General features: G+C 39.6%; 1 protein-coding gene across 7 annotated transcripts in view; it reads left to right on the plus strand.

Annotated features, from left to right (window-relative positions):
- auts2a (activator of transcription and developmental regulator AUTS2 a) overlaps positions 1–20,861 on the plus strand; it is a 411,500-nt gene that overhangs the window by 173,622 nt on the left and 217,017 nt on the right. For all 7 annotated transcript variants that reach the window (XM_065258438.2, XM_065258467.2, XM_065258447.2 and 4 more), the window contains one exon: positions 19,434–19,535. In XM_065258438.2, coding sequence (XP_065114510.1) covers positions 19,434–19,535 — 102 coding nt within the window. The remainder of the gene's footprint in view (positions 1–19,433; positions 19,536–20,861) is intronic.

Here is a 20,861-nt window from a genome sequence, read left to right on the forward strand (position 1 = left end):
TTGTTGTTTAGCGACCTCTAGCGCCACATATTGTAATTTTAACTACATAACTTTATAAAGTCAAGCAGATTTCGACAGTTTAATGCCGAAAGCAAAATACTTCAGTCCGCAAAGCATAATATGCAACACATGCATATACTTATTGTTGAGCCCTGAATGTTTTAGATTTACTAAATGTCCTAACAGAGACAGTGCAAGTAATCAAGGGGCTGTAAAACATGCAAAAATAATAAACATGACATGTACAAACCATTAGACTGGGATTTATGTTCTGAAGGAAGTCCATTAATCGCTAGAGGAAGTACAAATAGATAGTTGCCACGCATGACTAAGAAGGTCAAGCATCTTTGGCAACAGTCTTATGCAACCTAGTAAAAGCTGAACAAATAAAATATCTGTCAATCTGGCTATGATTTCATGCTCGAATATTAATTTGATACAAAAAAGCAGTGCTATATGTGGGAAGCGAGAGGAAATGGGGCCAAGGCGAGGGTTGCTCTTGGGAATGCTGTAATTTGTGGCTGACACAGGTGGGACGCTTCATCCCAGGCCTCATTTTTTTCTCCCTCCCCATGATGTAGGTGCTGACAGGGCAGTGAAGGCAGGTAGTTATTTTAAACACCATGTAAATCGTGTCCTCTGAAACGCATACTGATCACCTGTGTCCCGCATTCCGGTCTCGGAGCGGGCCACCCAGAGCATCGCTCTGTGTCATAAAGAGGGGTTAAAATAGACTGTATTTGTACAGGCACCTCTTAAAAAATGAAGCCAGGCATCGGCAGAGAGTTATGCTTTGTGTGACACATGGAGGATTTTTCATCGAAACAGATGAGGGTCTCATGAATAAAACTTTGCATCTTTTTATATAAGAAAGTCTGCAGAGATGACAGTATCTACAGAAGGCAGTGAAACAATGGAAAAAAGTTTTTTGTCTTTCTATGCATATGCATTCTGGTGTTCATAAAAGACATGAAAAAAAAATTCTTCATTATTGAGTCCAAGTGTGTTGTAATGCAAAAAACGTTGACCATGTCACAGGCCTATTTGCTGCTTGCCATGCATCTTATAATGTAGAGGAAACACTTCAAGTGTCCATTAGTCAATTCTGTTGCCTTGTTTAGCATAATGCTTGGCTAGTGATATCTCCATGGACTATTAGGTGACGCTCCGGTCCTGACCTACACCCACGAGCGCGACAAGGACACACACACGTACACGTCAATTCAATCAATAATAAATGAGCAAATATAGAAAGCGACACGTAACAACATTCAACGGCACCGCCGAGCATTCTCCATGTCACTTTCATCACAGGCAGAAGGACGAAAAATAAAAGCGTCTCCACCACACAAGATACTCCTGCTTATCATATTACAGGCACACATGAGCCGCGCGCATGGCTTGACCCGGTGTTAAGTGTCCGCGCTAAATTTCATTGCTTCCATCTACTGGAAGGCTTGCCAATATACTGGCAGCGAATTCCTAGAGGAAAATAAATGGCAATAAAAAAGAGAAATGAGAGCCCTTGCAAGCTGAGACGAGAGGGATTTTTTCCTTCTTTTATTGAAGCTGGCTGGTGTTGGGAGATGTGACTTGGCACAGCCGCGGAGGCTTAGTCAGACGGCGAACCTTGAAAGCCGATAGCCGAGTAACAACTACGGACGGATCGCTGAGGCCTGGGAATGTAATTAATTGCGCACAAATTTCTTTGATGAAATGTTATGTAGTGATAAGCACTTGGCCTGCTATCTTTGGCTGTGTTTACATTTTGCATTAACATGCGATCTCAGTGATCCGTTCACGCAGATCCGATCATCCGTATATCAGGACACGGCGCGTTTACATTTGTTACATAAATGTGGCTTCTGTATCTGGATGTGTGATCGGATCCCGTTCGGGGAGACGCGCGCTGGGTGGATAGCTGTCAATCAAAATGGGTACAGCTGTCTTTAGCCACATGATTTAGGGTTTTCGCGCTAACCGCAATCCCGTATTGTACAGTGCTACTGAGAAGCCAACAATAGATAATAACTAGCAACCCCAACAACCGTGATGTTCACATTTTAAGCGTTATATTTTTTAGCTTTAAAAGCCTTATAGCGTCCGCACCGCGGATGAATGTTCTGTTTAACTTTACCTGAACTTGACTTTCACTCGCATGCTTTAAATCAACAACAAAATCCGTGTGAAACATGACCGACTCCACTGTTTTATTCTGCCTTAATAACGGGCTTTTGGCTCTGCCTGAACTTATATGTATATTTCTATTTTAACCATAAACTGTTGTTAGTTATGTTTCCTGGTAATAATATGATTAAATTAAAAGAGCTAACAATTTACTGTTCATAGTGCGTAAGAAGTAATGTAATTTACAAACACATATAAGTAACCTTGCATAAAACCAACACTGACTAAATGTATTTGGTTAATGTTATTAGTGTTTGTACGTGTTTTAAAGTAACTTAAAATGCGTTAAATGAGACAGAAACAGCCGATTGACCAGAAAGAAGCGCAACATTCACATTGATTTGTCGCCATGGAAACTCAAACATTATAACGACGATCCTGAATTCTGCCATTAAATATTAAATCTCACTATGAATAGTTGTAACATATAGCATACCTGAATAACTTAAATACAGTTAGCAGTGTTAAAATGCTTTGTATATCGATTTATTAAGATACTTTTAAGCGTAGCTAGCATTGCTCCACAAATATGAATTTATGCGTCTCTCACCTGCGCTCCATGACCTAACGTCCTTTATTTTTTGACAGCTGTCAGTGAGAGGAGATGATAGGGGGCGGGGTTTTGTGTGACGTTGACCTGTGAATCCAGATACGATGGCTGGATTGCGGTTACATTACACTGAGATCCGATCACAATGCGTCCTCGACTACCTCTGCATCAGGACACACAGATCGGATAACATTCCGAACACGACGGCTGTGTTTACATTTTGCATTAACATGCGATCTCAGTGATCCGTTCACGCAGATCCGATCATCCGTATATCAGGACACGGCGCGTTTACATTTGTTACATAAATGTGGCTTCTGTATCTGGATGTGTGATCGGATCCCGTTCGGGGAGACGCGCGCTGGGTGGATAGCTGTCAATCAAAATGGGTACAGCTGTCTTTAGCCACATGATTTAGGGTTTTCGCGCTAACCGCAATCCCGTATTGTACAGTGCTACTGAGAAGCCAACAATAGATAATAACTAGCAACCCCAACAACCGTGATGTTCACATTTTAAGCGTTATATTTTTTAGCTTTAAAAGCCTTATAGCGTCCGCACCGCGGATGAATGTTCTGTTTAACTTTACCTGAACTTGACTTTCACTCGCATGCTTTAAATCAACAACAAAATCCGTGTGAAACATGACCGACTCCACTGTTTTATTCTGCCTTAATAACGGGCTTTTGGCTCTGCCTGAACTTATATGTATATTTCTATTTTAACCATAAACTGTTGTTAGTTATGTTTCCTGGTAATAATATGATTAAATTAAAAGAGCTAACAATTTACTGTTCATAGTGCGTAAGAAGTAATGTAATTTACAAACACATATAAGTAACCTTGCATAAAACCAACACTGACTAAATGTATTTGGTTAATGTTATTAGTGTTTGTACGTGTTTTAAAGTAACTTAAAATGTGTTAAATGAGACAGAAACAGCCGATTGACCAGAAAGAAGCGCAACATTCACATTGATTTGTCGCCATGGAAACTCAAACATTATAACGACGATCCTGAATTCTGCCATTAAATATTAAATCTCACTATGAATAGTTGTAACATATAACATACCTGAATAACTTAAATACAGTTAGCAGTGTTAAAATGCTTTGTATATCGATTTATTAAGATACTTTTAAGCGTAGCTAGCATTGCTCCACAAATATGAATTTATGCGTCTCTCACCTGCGCTCCATGACCTAACGTCCTTTATTTTTTGACAGCTGTCAGTGAGAGGAGATGATAGGGGGCGGGGTTTTGTGTGACGTTGACCTGTGAATCCAGATACGATGGCTGGATTGCGGTTACATTACACTGAGATCCGATCACAATGCGTCCTCGACTACCTCTGCATCAGGACACACAGATCGGATAACATTCCGAACACAAACGCGTTTACACTTGTCTTTTCAATGTGTATGTGGACAACATCCGGATACAGGTCGCATGTTAATGCCAAGTGTAAACGCAGCCAAACGCGTTTACACTTGTCTTTTCAATGTGTATGTGGACAACATCCGGATACAGGTCGCATGTTAATGCCAAGTGTAAACGCAGCCTTTAAGTCTCTGGCTTTTCGGTGACAGCCCGCCCTCTACACGTCTGCTGCTTTCTGGGAAACATCGACTCCGCTTTCAAGACCCAATTCTGTTGTTTTCTTGCAGCCAAGATGTATTGTCCATATACGTTGGCATTACGTATAGCTTACATGAAATAATAAACAATTTTGCAGCATTTTTAATGCTGATGGGATACACATGCATTTTTTTAAAGGTATAAATTCAACAAATTTGTCAAGTGAATTAAAATAACACATCAATTATTTACATACAGAAATATAATTATAAATTAGCACTAACCTAGATTTTTATATAGGGGAGAGCGGGGCACAACCTAAAGCTTTTTGGTTTTGGCTCAATCATTCAAACAATATTTGAGTTTGATTCATTATATTTTTACACAAGCAACACACACATCTCTGCTACAAATGAACATTTGAAGTTTGTTTCTATTACTTACCATTCTTGGACAATTACACCAAACCTGACAGAAGAGCAGACGTTACAACTTACCCTATAGGTGGGGTTAATTGTAACAGGCAGGGGGTTAGTTGTAACACTTGCTAAAAATTAAGTTTGCAGGCAAATATGTCAATACTATTTTTTCTATATACTTGAAGTGGATATTGTTTATATATCTGTCTATAATAGACAGGTATCTACACTGTATTCATTCATCCAGCCCTTTTCTAACAATAGTCCAATTGTAAATGGATACAAATGTCCAAATATGTGAGAAAAAGCAGCACAATTATGACAAAACATTTTTTTATATGTGATAACCATACTACAGTTTCAAAATCAAATTCTGAGATAATGAGCATCAAAGTCTGATTTTAGCCATTAGTTTCATTATGATTTCAATCTTTGACGTGACCTTATTCAATCAGTATTAAAGATATGAACAAAAATAAATTTGATACACAATTTTTGATAAGACAGGCACATTTATTTTGTTGGCAGATAGCAATCATTCGTGTGTAGCCTAGGGATGCAGCGATTAACCGGTTTCACTATTAACCGCGCTTTAAAACGTCACGGTTAAGTAACCGTAAAGCCTTCGCTACACCGCGTGTTTTTGTTTCACGCACGCACGCACAAACCAGATCCACGAAGCACCAAGAGGCGCATGCGTCATGATGCATTGTATGACAAAGCTCCGCGCTCAAAAGAGTATGTGCGCGTGACGCGTCTCTTGGTTGTTCGTGCATCTGGTTTGTGCATTGTATGACAAAGCTCTGCGTTCAAAAGAATATGTGCGCGTGATGCGTCTCTTGGTTGTTCGTGCATCTGGTTTGTGTGTGAGTGTGTGTGTGTGTATGTGTGTGTGTGGGTGGGTGTGTGTGTGCGCGCGCACCTGCATCCGTACATGAAAGAGCCACACTTCAATCGGTCTACTCTGTACAGCATTAAAAACCTCCTGCTCGCGGATCAAACCCGGGCGGGGCTCCTGGTGGTCTGACTGCATTTCATAACGTTGAATTATTTTAACGCGTTAATGATTAATTAATGAATAGCATGAGTTAACACGTTAATCTTGCCACCCCTAATATTTATATTTGATTTTTGTGTAATATTAAGCTACACCTGTCAAAATGACTGGCAGTACCTGGCCCAGGATGACCCTGTGTTATTATTCGTTTTGAGAGGCTTTTATCATTTTTACTTCATATATTTTACTTCAATACTTCAAACAAACCAAAATAATATAACTTTATTCAGTCCAAATGTAAAATTACATTTATTCAAAAGATCATTAAAATGAATAGCCTACAGGTTTTAAAGGCACCTATACTGTTTAAGTCAAAGCCAGCTAAGTTATTATTATTATCATTTGTCCAAGAATTGTAGAAAAAATACACAAACTGAAAATACAGAAAAATGTAGCAATTGATTACAAATTTATTCATGTGATTTTATACATTAATGTTGTGAAATAAATGAATCCTTAATAACCGTAATAACCGTACAACCGTGATTATTTATCAGACTATAACCGTACCATCAAAATCTATAATCGCTGCATCCCTAGTGTAGCCTATTTAAAACAACGGCAAGAATTACGCTAACGTTAGCGGTTTTCATATCGTATAAGTGCTGAGGGGTTAGTTGTAACACAGCGTTACAATTAACCCCGCTGGGTCAAAATATTTTCAAGCCCACCCAAAAATTTTCTAAGAGCTGCAGACATATTTCAAAACGATGCTACTGAATGTATTATTCAACAAGACACTGATTAATATGACATAGCATTGGATTTGGTATCTTACACACACAACTTAGAAACCGAAAAAAACATATAATCAAAAAATTTACTTACATGCCACCAAAACCCTTGTTCATCAATAACTCTCTAGAAAAACATTATACATTTCCAATAATTTGCGAGAGATTGTCTTTTGGCAGCTTGAAAAAATACCGGAAAAACAAACCGCTCAACCTTGTGCAACAATGTAAACAGTCCATGTTACAACTAACCCTGTGTTAATTTTTGCCCTGCGCACCCCTACTGCAAAAAATCATGATAGCTAAAGCATTTAATTATATTAATTAATTGAACCTTATAGTAAAATGTGCCACATATTTGTTTTGTGCGTGTTTTAATGCATGTGAACCTATACAGTATAAAGCTAAAAGTACACTGTAAAAAATTCCGTAGAAATTGCAGCTGGGTTGCCGGTAACTTACCGTAGATTTAAATTAATGTTTTTTACTGGCAACATTTTGTTCAAAGTTAAATGAACATTAAACATTTACAAGTCTTTGTCTTTACAGAGTAAAACAAAAAAACAGCATCAAGCAAAACATTCTGAACAAAATCTGAAGCAAAAACAGAAAAAGGTTGATGATGATTTCTGGTTCCCAGAATGCTTTGCATGAGGCTGTTATTGTATAGTTTTATTCTGTAAAGATAAAGACTTGTTAATATTTAAAAAAATTTAAACTTTGAACAAACTCTTGCCAGTAAATAACATAAATGTAAATCTACGGTATATTACCGGCAACCCAGCTGCAATAACATTGTAATTTCTACAGAATTTTTTTACAGTGTATAGTTCAGTTTTTTACGCATACGCGAGGGTCCTCATACAGTAAGCGTGACGCAAATTTTGTCATCTGAGTAGTACGATGTGGTACCAAAAAAAGAATCGGGTACTACTTACTGTACCCAGTGGAAAAGCCCCCAAAAGTAAGCCGACCCGCCCCAAACCGTGGGGTACTATGCAAGGGAAAAGCGCCATTAGTCACGACATATCACAGCATCTCATACCTTATTGCTTACGTACTGTATATCTTACATAAAGTTGGTATACAAAAACACCATGCACAAACTTTGAGATTGGTCTTATCGGAGAGCCAATTTAAAAAACGTGTAACTTTACACATCCGTACCGTCCACCTTTCTCACGTGTGATGTTTGCGTGCAATCTTCTCTTTTATTGTCATTGGGTGCACTGTAACTAGCTGTTCAGATATGATCTGAGAGAATTGAAGTCTCCGGTCGCTCGTAATATCCCACTTCCCCTCTCTGCTCTTCACTTCATTATTAAATCTGGGAATTGTCGCCATAGATCAGCATGCAGCCGCAGCGCATTATAGAGCCATTTGAAGGAGTGGAACATGAGTAGTGCTGAGCACAAGCAGAGGATGGATGTTAAAAGCATATTGATTTGTCTATAATGCCATTGTACATCACTATGTTTTATATCCATATAAACGCATCTTCTGGGTTGTCGTCGCGGCAACAGCTTGAAGCGAGACTCTTGGTGTGAGTGATGCGGTTGAACTGCACTCTGCGCTGTGTTTTTATTCCCTGTCCACCCCCCCTCTCCTTTTCTTTTCATATATTTCGCTTTTCTTCCTTCCTTCAAGGTTTGTTTGCCCTCGGGCCTTTGTTGAGAGCTGTCTTCGGCATCTTAAAAGCTGCACAGGTGGAATGAAAGGCAGGTTAAAGCTAATGGTAATCGTCAGTTACGATCATTTCCGCAGTCACTACAGCAGCATCCGACAAGGTCACCAGAGGTCGCCGCGTGTCACATGAGCTGGAAGGGGAGTATGATGTTGGCTTCCCCGGGAACGGGAGATGCTTACTGTATGACAGCTACAAAATTGTCTCTTCTGACATTTGCTGTACGACCTGATGTTGAAGAATTAGAGAAATTTAGATGTTGAGTGACGCTTCGACGAAGAAAAGGTGGTGGGCGTAACCCTAAGTCTTCACGAGGAGCATGCCGTTGAGTCTCAGCGTGACAATGTGCGAGCAGAAGTACGTTCTCAGCGTAACCTTAGCCTAAATAAACAGCGACTGAGGCCTTTTAGCCTGACCTGAGCCCTGATCCCTGTTGACAGGCTGCTACTTTAGATGGGACGCGATAAAGGCAGCTTGTCTGTGGCGGTTAAGAGGCCCGGCCCTCAGAGATGAGGAGGTCATAGCGAGGCCACTTGGGTTGGCGACGTGACACAGTGGCTGTCCAAGCAATGACGGAGCGTTCGCAACCACGCAGCACCAGCTATGATGGCCCCTGCAACCTTCTGTCAGATGCTGTTGTCGTCGGGGTAAACTCGCTCAGGTTAACCGCTCACAGCAGCATCCAACTAGGCTGCCAGAATAACAGAACGCTCAGATGGAGGTCTAGGGAGCTCATGCAGTGACTTTTAATGGGCTAATTGGGAACAGAGTCAAGAGCTGTGCGTTTTCTGACCTATATACAGAATTTAAAGCAGTAAGCCATGAGAGGTCATGCATTACAGTTATTTTACTACGTTTATGTGTCAAAACAGGGACACAAAAGAGCGATATGATAAAGCAGCTGCGTTTAGCAAATGATACACTGAATGTATTATATTCATTATAATTCTTTCACTGGGTAATTTAGTTCATTATGCTGTTTGTGAGCTGGTTGCAGCTTTATTGTAAACATCCCTTTACCACTTAGCAAATGAATAGAGTATTAAACTGACGTGTTAAACTACTGCAGGTGTCTTTATGGGGTTTTTGGCTCATGCAGTCACATTATAGATTACGCCTTTCGGATTCAGAAATATAAATTTGATATTAAAAAAATGTTTATTTAAAAATACTTTTACTTATACTAAGTGAGTTATAATTTAAGCTGTCTGGTCAGATTTCACGGAAAAACATGTGACATCATTTGACTTTAAGTAACGTGCAATTATATGTTTCAAACAGAGATGGAGATAGAGAGGCAAAAGGTTTGGGACCCAGCTATAGGAACTTTCAATAGCAGGGGACTATTTTTGGGGCAGTGCTTAATATCATTGCGACTCCTGCAGCCATGTTACGGCAGCAAAGCCCTTGATTATTACACCAGCTTGAGAGTATAGTTCCTAGCCATATCTGCCTAGAAAATCGCAAATTTTAAATTTCCGTCGATTTTAGTACACGATGTAACTACAGAAGAGTCAAGTTTTAAATGGGAAAATTATTGAAACTCTTTGGTTATTTTTTTAGTGCGATGCTAATGGTCTAATCAGATTCAATGGATTATGCTAAGCTATGCTAAAATTGGTACTGCCAGACCCAGAAATCGGCTGAATGGATTCCAAAACGGTAAAAATCAAATGATTAACTCTAGGGGAGCTGGAAAAGGAGCATTTTTCAGTGGAGTGTCCCTTATTTATAGTGGAGTGTCATATTTAGCATGTTATTAAGTTTTTTTTTTAAAGGTCACCTAATATGAGAAATTCACTTTTACATGTATTTCGAACATACTTGTGTGTCACCTGTTTGTATAAACAACCACCATGTAATGATAAAAATCTGCCCAATCTTTAAATCTCTGTTAAACCTTAACAGTCTCATGGGACAAGCTGACATTTTCTGGCCACTCCCACAACCGTACAAAGACTACAGTCAGGTCATAATTTCTTTTTTTTACATAATTAATTACCGCACATTTATTATGATCAATGAAGTAAGGTGATTCTTTTATTATGTTTTCGGTATAGAGAACAGTAAACAGAAGGGAAGCAGCAGCTCATTTGCATTTACACTTTTGCCTGCACACCCGAAAATGGGCCTTTTTGACATGTTGTGATAAATGATCTATAGACGGTTTCAGCAGTAACAATATAAACAAGCGGCTTTCGTGGTCAACACGTAACTTCCGGTAAACTCTGCTAAGAATAAAAAACAACAAAGTCCATTTAAAGTGGTTTATTTATATAACAAGCTAAATAAACAACACGTAGATTACCTAAGAAACCAAAACATTAGTTATTTTCGACAAGGTATTTGTTCAAGAGTTCAGTTTAGCAACTATAAAAAAAAAAATCTGAAACTGGAAGTAAAGTTCCGACCAGACGCATAATCACGTCACCGCACGTGCATCTGATGAAACCGTCTACTGTATAGATTATTAGGTCCTGAAATGTCACAGTGGCTATGGGGGGTCGCACAACAGACGCGGCATCGCAGCGGCGTTCTAAAAAAAACCCAGCACATTGTTTTCTATGAGTATACGCACACCGCCGCACAAATCCCTGTCGCGCCACAGAGCACCACTTACATAATTTAACATTAAATAACATCATATTTGTCCAAAATCGTTAGCGAGTAACATTGGCTGCTAACGTATATTTTGCATTTTGAAGTAGACACTATCTCACTAAGCTTGCACTATTTAATGTGCACTTCCGGTGTACGAAACCTCAGAGTTGTCTAAAGGGGATCGCACACCGGCCGCGCAGTTCAGCGTCGCATCTAGGACAACTCGGAGGTATTGTAAACCGGAAGTGCACATTAAATAGCGCAAGCTTCGTCAGATAGCGTTTACTTCAAAATGCGAAATATACGTTAGCAGCCAATGTTAATCGTTAATGATTTGGGACAAATAGGATGTTATTTAATGTTAAACTATGTGAGTGGCGCTGTGTGGCGCGACAGGAATTTGAGCAATTTCCTGAGTGGCGCCGGTGTGCATATACTCATAGAAAACAATGTGTTTGATTTTTAGAACGGCGCGGCGCTGAGCGGTGCGGTCGGTGTGCGATCCCCTTTAGACGCGACGCGACACGGCACTGAGCTGTGCGTCCAGTGTGTGATCCCTTATGGACGGGGCTTTGTAAGTGTGACATCACATTAACAAGAGAATCAAAACAGCGTGTTTGGAGGAGTGGTGGATTTTTTCATTGTAAGGTGGTTGTGTGCACATATTGCCACATTTGCACATATTTATGGGGAAACCTGAGATTAATGTTACATCTTGAAAAATTGCCGTATTAGGTGGCCTTTAATAATTTATATAGTATTTAGTAAAAGTATTTATTATCTGCTTTTTATTGCTCCACAACACAATTATTTATATCCTTCCTTCTGAAAATAAGCAATGCAACTTATATACCCAACCTCCTCTCTTATAGTACACAAATGTCAGGATAATTCTCCCTCTACGGGCCGCTACAGAGTCAAAACGGCCTTCATGTTGTACCGAGAAGAAAGCAAAAAGGGAGATATTTAAAGCCTAGTCAATAGAAACTGAGGGATTTGACTCTGCAGCAGGAAATAGACAATTTATTATAAGCAGCCTAGCACACCAGTGGATTATCTATAAAACTTTCATGGACATCCCTCGGTGCCAGGCAGCCATAAAACCTGCCGTATGAGGGACTTGTTAATTTACTTGTTAAAGCAAATTAAAATTTTATAAGCGCTTTTAGGTAAATTAGATCCTCTTTCATTGGCGCTCTTGTGGGATTCTCACTCTCTCTGTTGGCTCCTCGGAGGGCAGGTTAGTGGAGCTGAAACGCCACAGAAGAACAATAAAAGACGGTAAATTGTTCCGGGTTTTATTACTGCCCAGCCTCGCAGCTGCTTTGGCGCGTAACTAAGGAAGAACAGAAGCCGATAGCAACAGCATCCCCTGGGCTTCTGCTGGTAGCGAAGGGTCAGGCTCGCTCAAAGCGGAGGTTTGGATAAAAAGGGTATTGGGGTTTGTGAGTCAGCCCTGCATTGGGTTCTGGGCCGAGCCTCTGAGACTACTTCAATAGACTTGTAAAATTTTATCAAGCAGTTTCAGAAAATAATTGACTACATGTGCAAACGATAATCCTATAAAAACTTCAAAAGCCGTTTTAAGAGTCTAGTCAGGCACAAACTCGAGAGTCTTTCAAAGGACGCCTGCACTCATTATATGAGCTTTGTCTCTACCTCCGAGGAACCTACGGTGAATTTGTACCAAAATGCGTTTGGGATTTTGGCTCCAATTGAACACCTCAAACCAAAGCGTTACAAAACCTGTCACACTTTTACACAATTGCCCGCATTTGACAACTTTGAATGGATGTTCATCTAAGATCTTGCCTTGAGCTGTGTTATTTTTCTTCTGTTTTACGAGTGCTCCCTTCTCAGAATCGACTAATGTGGCTTTTACAACCAGGCTCTTAACATATTTCAGCATTCTTTCACATTAAGGCACCATTCTCCAAGAGTGCCATTGAAATCCACAGTTCCTACTTTCGCATTTAAGGGCCCATTAAAACTGTCTGTTAGGTGGAAACCGTAAGCTATTGGTCCCTGCGTCTTTCAGACGGTTCGTATAAAATACACTTAGGCTTATGGACTGTTGTACGGGTGATTGTAAAAGATGCATAGCTTTAGCGTGGTACGAAATCACAATGAAGTCAAATAAAAAGTACTGTGGCTTTCAAAGAGCTTTGCTATCTGGATTTGTAAATCCAACCACAGGGTCATGTTTGATATCTAGTCAAAAGCTTTTGTTGTGCTTGGCCTGTATTTAGCACTGAAAACGCATCCTTTATAGTGCATTTCGCAGCACTATAAAGTGCAGCACTGTAAAATGCACTTTTGCAGTCGATCACACGAACAGGATTAACACGTTCAGGTCTCCATGACCTTTTTATGAGGAAGGCAACGCGAGAACCTCTTTCCATTACTGCCTCTCATCAAAGGCCTGGCAGCATAAATTAATCTTTAATAGCGTGGAGGCTTTTGTGCCAGGGAACCATGCTGACTGCTTATTGAAAACAGTTGTTAATTCTATACTTCAGTAAACTCGGAGAGGGTGGGGAGAAATCAGCCCTAACCGGGAACAGATTGAAGCAAAACAAGAACTTACTGTGTTGAAATTAATGGCAGATGCACTTACTGGTAGTTTAAATGTTTCATTAGATGCTAATGTCTTACTGTGTTTTTAATTGTTGAGGAATTAGTCGCTGGAATATGAAAACCATCTGTTTGCGATCTTCCTGGAGGGAGATCTTTACCCGGGCTTAGCCCTCGGGGTTGTTAAAGGAGTTTTTCCCTTATGGTGCAGTGTGCCGGAGCTGTCAGTCTTTATTAACGTCGTTATGATTGCACGAGCAAGACTGCGAAAACGCTCAGACACCCGTATGCGCACACTGTACATAAACAACATTTATTATCAGACTCTTATGTACACACGCATGCACTTTCTTACGCAAACACGCCCGTACATATGGGAGATGCTGGCTCACCGCTTTCACAAAAATATTACACTTGCACCCAGCAAGAAAATAACATCTAAACATCTGTGACTTTGGAAAACAAAAGGAATTTTTTGGAAGATGGTAACGCAGCTGTTTGACATACAGTGCATGTGAATGGGGACTGACTTAAAGTAACATCTTACTGTCTGTTTCTCACACAAGCTATCGCATGTCTTCACTTGAAACTTCACTTGGAATGCATTTATGATACTAACATGTACATATTTTGTAGTTTAACAACATTAGATTCCCTTATACATTTTACATGTATGCATTAGGCATATGCTTTCATCCAAAGTGACTTGGGAAATGCTTTAAGCTTTACATTTTTTATCAGGACATGTGTTTCCTAAAAATCGAACCCATATCCTTTGCTCTACCAATCAGAAGACCTTCACGTTCAACTATTGATAGTCATGGTATTTTAATGTGTCATGGGTTAAAAAAGACATGAAGGTGTGTAGATAATGTTAGTTAGTTAGTTAGTTTGTTTGTTTTTTTAGAATGAACTGTCCCTTCAGATAAGCAGCAGATAAGTGCCAGAACATTGACCCTATAAGTATGTGGTTTATCCACATCTGATTTATTGATGATGGTTTTTTGTTGTGACCACCAACGTTGAGCTTGGCATGCTTTTATTAATCGAATCTCGAAAACGTAGTCCTGCAGAGAATATTTAGAAAACACTTTATTTTTCAACAACTATATAAGAGGGCATACCTAAGAGAAACCTAATAACACATCTTTCACTAATAACACAGTAGTAATTTGGGTGAAAGATGTACCCGCTTAACCAGTTAAAAGTAGATGTGCTGTCTGGGTATAATACAGTATCTGTGTGAATTTGCGATTATAGACCGAAAAACTCACACTGTAACCTTTTTAAATAAATATATGCACCGCTAATCTTTTTACATTTGCATTTACATTATTCACACAGAATATAGCGCAGCTGCTTTCTTACAGTAATATAATAAATCCTTTTTCTTTCATAATATCTAACCTTAACTATTAAACTTTCTTGTGTGATTGTATACTCTTATGAGAAAAACATATGTTGTGTCTTCCTTCATTGTAATGTCATGGAAATGAGAGTTCACTACATTATTACTCTTGTTTTTTTGGATCTTGAGAAAAAAAGAGTCGTAGAGGTTTTGTCTCAGTCGAACAGGAACAACCCAGCTGTTACAGCTATAGGGTTGAAGGGGCCATGGCAAAATACTTTTTTAATATGGCAAATAAATCTTTGGTGTCCCCAGAGCACATATGTGAAGTTTTGCTCAAAATACCATATAGATAATTTATTATAACATGTTAAAATTGCCACTTTGTAGGTTTGTGCAAAAATGTGCCGTTTTAGGTGTGTCCTTTAAAATGCAAATGAGCTAAAGAAGTGCAAACACTGATCACAATGAAGGTGGTTTGTTGCAATTGAAACTCAATTGGGCTGTGAATTATTTTTTCTCCCTCTCTTTTTTTCTCTGCACTAAATGGCTGTGCCGTGGTTGGATAGTGCAGATTAAGGGGTGGTATTATTATAATAAGAGCTCCTTATGACATCATAAGCAGAGCCAAACTTCTACAATCTATTTTTTCATGTGCTTGTAAAGAATATTTTACCAAAACAAAGTTACTGGGTTTATCTTTTTCACATTTTCTAGATTGATAGAAGCACTGGGGACCCAATCATAGCATTTAAACATGGAAAAGTCCGATTTTTATGCCATGGCCCCTTAAAAGTGATACACTTGGGGGGACAATGTAAAAACTAAAGTTTTTCCTTTGCTTTTTCAGATACACAACAATGTTGTTAAAGGGCACCTTTTCATTGCTAAAAACAAGGTTATTTTGTGTATTTGGTATGTGTTCGCATGGTTTATGGTTAAAAGACACATTAATTTCCACATATCGTACATTTTTGTAGCTCCAGATTTCACTCTCTTCCTGAAACGCACTGATTTTGTACAAAACTCATCTATTTGAAAAGTGTGTGCCCCTGATTGGCCAGCTAATCTGTACCTTGTGATTGGCCTGAATACCTCTGACGTCAGCAGGAAATGTGACGCTTCTTACCATGTTTGAAGTATTCGCTCACAGTGCAATGCTAACAGGAGTTAACCTACAGGCTGTAAGTCCAAGTGTAAGGAATAATGATAATGTTGCATACAATCCTTGTGTTGTTTATAGTCCAAGAAAAGAGACTCACGTTGGAGACTTTTTAAGTTGAACCAACGTTTTACTTTTTACAAATTGTGAATGACCTCACAGTTTTCACAATTTTTGACATTTACACTGATGCGATAACAATGTTTTTTTTTTACTTTGCACTTTGAAACCCATTTTTAAAAGTTAACATTTTCAGGCTTCCAAAACTGTTGTCTTTTTGAAAGCGGTGTCAGGTAAACGGTTCCTTAACTCTTTCCCCGAGAGCATTTTTCAGGATTTTCACAAAAGTTTAATGCCTCCCAGAAAAAGCTCTTCTTTTAATATATAAACATGCAATATATTAAATAAAAAAAAAATAAAAAACGTTTTATCCTACCTTCATTAGTTCTCTTTTTATCACCTCTCATATATGGGTAGGTTTCTTCAAAAACACCAAATTTTCAGCAAAAAGCTGAGGTAATTTCATTTTTGTGAAGGACTTTTGATAGAGATCAGGAGTAGAGCGATCCTCAAAACTCACACGGACATACAGCTTTTTGCCCTAGGGCCATAGTTCCGGGTTTTATAAGTTGGGTTATTATTATTATTCAGGTTATTCAAATTATTCAGGTTCGTAACAACTTAAGAGGAAGCAAATGATGACAGAATTTTTATTTTTGTGTGAACTATCACTTTAATGTCACAATGGTCCAAGTCCTGGAGTGCCAGTTTTGGCATTCACACCTACAACTATCAGTTATAATCTCAGCTCTATGACTTTTATGCAACTACACCATCCCTGCTGTTACTGTACCTATCCCACCCTTGTCTCTTCTACCTCCCCTCCAACTCAAGGACCCCCATCTGGACAATTCACTTTTCCCATCCTCCTTATTCTCATTGCCAACTCTTCCTGTTATCACGGTGGCTTGCTGCTGGAGCCAACTGACTCTGCCTGCAGTCTCTGAGCACTCCCTCTGAGAGAGATCCTTTCACATAGCTAATGGCTACAGAAAAGGAACAGTTTCATTTTAATTACATACTTTACTCAAGGGTCCTCTTCCCTGCAGTCCCTTATCCCGCTACTGCGCCTTTAACAACCCTCAGCTTGCACCAGTGAAAAGAGATATTCTCCAACCCTCTTACTGAAGATCGTATTCCCCTTCCCGTGCTTCCATCTCAAAGAATCTGTTTTTTCCTCTAGGTGATAGAGGAGTATGCAAGAAAGTGTGAGACAGACATAGAGAGCATCTGGGAGGGATAGATAGGAAAAGGGCCAATCTATCTCATCATCTCTGTAAACAACCCCCCGGTGTGCCGTGGTCGACTATGCTTTTTCCATTAAGTGACACCGCAGTCATTTACTGCTCTTCTTTACCCATAAAACTGCTTTTTATGTGCTGAGAGATAAAGGTGGCAGGTTTTGGCATGGCAAAAGGTAAGGAAACAGGCCGTCTGAACAGACGTAAATTGCAGACCTTGACGATGGATGCCGGCTCCCAGGAGTATGGCATTGGTCTGTAAATTGTAATAGGGCTAAAATGTTTTTGAATTTCGCCCACCCCTTAAAAGTTGTCTACACCGCACTGCACACTTGCTTTTTATGGTTTCTGGTCTGGAGTAGGACACCTGCTGTGAATCTCAGCTTACAGAATGGAAAGGTTTTTTATGTTGTTTAGGGGCTATTTTATTTCTTGTTCTCACGGTTTGATATGAGGTCAGGCTTCTCTGGGGAAAATCAGATAGTTGCGTAGGTGTCATTGGCTTTAGCTTCACGAAGTTGATACAGATAGGTTGATGATGTCATAGAATAGGTGCTGCTGTCCCATTTTTGCTTACAAATATAATGAAATTGTCTAAGAATGTGACCCTGTCTATGAAATCCAGGCTAAAGTCTTATTATCTATTTTAGGTTGCCAGTATCAAAGATTTAGTTTTTATCAGTATTAAAGAAGTCAACGTTATATTTTTCACAGTCTGGGTCACAAATAATGTAAAAAAAAGACAATGCCAGCTGGATTCAAACCCAGATCTTTCAAATGGTCTTCTTGACATGACCTGTATCCGTATCTCTGACAATAATAGACTCCTCTAATTAGTTAAATAGGTTAAGTATAACAATGCACTACAATGTGGTCCAAATAACAGCATCTGTTAACTTTGTTTCTTCTCTGGCTTACAAAACAGCAAATGTGTGTTTTAAGTCTTAAAAGCAGAGATACACCAATATAAAATTTTCCCATTGATATACAATAGCAATTATTCAGACTAATAACGATGCTGATACCAGTTGTTGGTGGTTATATTAACTTGCATTAACTAAATTCTGAAGATTTAATTTTCTGAATTGAAGAATGTTTAGTTTTATCAGATTTATAAAAGACAAATCAGCTTTATCGATTATTTCCGATAACGTGCGAAAAAATTTGGAAGGAGGAGTTACGAGCTGCGGGAGGAGTGAGTCACGAGTCATGCAACACACTGGATAACTTATGATTCACTACATTGTCGTTTATATATATTCCACTTACGCGCCTATTTCCAACATAACACAGAAGTCTTACTTACCGCATGCAACTCATGACCCGGTTGGGAATTTTCAATGAAATCCAGCGTTAAACAAACGCAAAACTCTGCTGCTTCCCCGGATAAACAAACTATATCCATTGTTTCCATAATGCTGGCTTACGTCTCTACACATCCAAAAACACACTTTTTCTTTAATGCCATTGTTGAGTCTTGATAAAAAACAAAGCTGTCGCGTGAAGTGATATCTGTGACTTCTCCTCGGTTATCGCTCTCCCGCTGATTGAAGTGTGGGCGTGCTTTTCCAGGGAAAGTGCCCATAAAGAAGTGATACTTATGGCTTTCCCCCGAAACATCAGCTGGATCCGTATTGGACCATTAACTTTCCGAAACTTGTACGAAAGCTGGCGAAGTGCATTTGACACAGAAATACTATTTTATGCTGAGTTCACACCGGCCGCGGTAGAGGCGCCAAGCGCAAGTGATTTCAATGTTAAGTCAATGTAAAGACACGTTGAGGCGCGTCTGGAGGTCTCGCAGCGCGAATGAGGCGTGTGTAGTTTACGCGAATGCTGCAAATTGAGTTGAAAAATCTGAACTTAGGCGGAAAAACGTGCAGCGTTAACCAATCAGGAGCTTGCTCTAGTAGTGACGTGTTTACAGGAAGCGAACGGAGTCGCAGATGCCCCTCTCATGACGCAAATTTTCGCATGAATGTCTCAATGACTAGAAATTCATGCGTGAATTTAGCCAGTAGAATCAAAATGTTCAAGCATCCATTTACACGCCGTAGATGCGAATTTGACACCTCAAATGTGTCTGGTGTGAACCCATAGTAACACGTCCAGCTGCTTTTTGACACTTTGCATTTGTTTAGCATGAGGAAACCAACTCTTAAACAGTGTTAATACGTTAATAACTTTAAAAGTCATTAAATGGGTTCTGATTGTTTTTGTTTGCTTGTATTTTCCAGCTGAAGCCGGGCCAGAACAACTGTAAGGACAGTGACAGTGAGAGCGTGAGTGGCGAATCCAAACCCTCCATCCGCAGCAGCTCCAGAGACAGACTGACAGATGTATGTAACCAATCAAATCTCTGCACCTTTAAACATAAGCCTGAACCAAATACAATCACAGTTGACAAGTATTACCAGTACTTACAGTATGTATATAGTAAACAGTATGTTAAATATGAAGAAATGAACACAATGCTTTTTTGAGGTTAGGTCAACCCAGTTGGATTCAGTAGCTACAATAGGCTCGATGCCTGATGTTATCAGTCAGTTTGCAGCTTTGCTTATCTGTGTCCTTAAGAGCAAAGAGGTTCAATATTTAAACAGGAGTTTACAGTTTTTCTTATCCACTCTGTTGGTCTTAACCGACGTGGCTCCTTGCCAACAGGAACAATAAGAGCGTTTTAAGAGCCAGGCTCCAGTGTTTGTGTTGCGTCAGGACGTGAGGTGGAAAAGCGGAGGTTGTCTACACCCTCGGGCCCTGCGGGCTCTGCTATACAGTTTGTTTGTGCTCGGGTGGTGATAAGCACATCCTATTTACTCAGCTGGCAGCTTTGGTGAAAGCTTTAAGTGAAGTGCAACCGTGCTTATATACCGTAGAAGTGAAGATGACAGGAAGTAACGAAGTGGAAAAATGTGACCACAGTGATGTATTTTGGAAATACAAACTGAATACATACATATTTTGTGTGTGTGTGTGTGTGTGTGTGTGTGTGTGTGTGTGTGTGTGTGTGTGTATGTATGCGTGTATATGTATATGTATATGTATACATTAATGCGTGATTTTATTGTTTGATTTGCACAACTATTTAGTCCCCACATTTTTATGTTTTATAAACTATTTACGTCTTATATCCAACTGACATACAGTGCATTACAAGATAAACTAATTTTGTATCAGTATGTGTGTTCATTGGGCTTGAACCCACAACCTTTTGCACTGCTTATGCAATGCTCTGCCATGAGCTACAGGATCACTGGGTTTTGTGAAGTGTCATTTTTATTATATAATAATATCTCTCTTTCTTTCTCTCTCTTACACACACACACACACACACACACACACACACACTCTTCACTGAAACAGCATTCAACCATATGAACCTAATGCATACAGTCTACATTGCATGTAGTATTATGGAAACAGACCGCTTAAGCTTATTTACAGATCTATACCCTGGGTCTACTGTATGTGCGAGCTCAGTCAGCATGACATAGACCTTTTCCAAACCTTGAGTCTTGGCTCCTGCGGTGAAGATGTGAGTGTGGGAGCGTGCACAGGCACTATCAGATATCTGGCATAATTAGAGCTGTCAGCTGGAGGGCGCGGCGAGTCATCGCAACAGACACGGCAGAGCGAGTTGAGCACGACCGCTCCTGCGTGTAGCT

The sequence above is a fragment of the Paramisgurnus dabryanus genome, chromosome 10 (assembly GCF_030506205.2).
Source record: "Paramisgurnus dabryanus chromosome 10, PD_genome_1.1, whole genome shotgun sequence".
NCBI lineage: Eukaryota > Metazoa > Chordata > Actinopteri > Cypriniformes > Cobitidae > Paramisgurnus > Paramisgurnus dabryanus.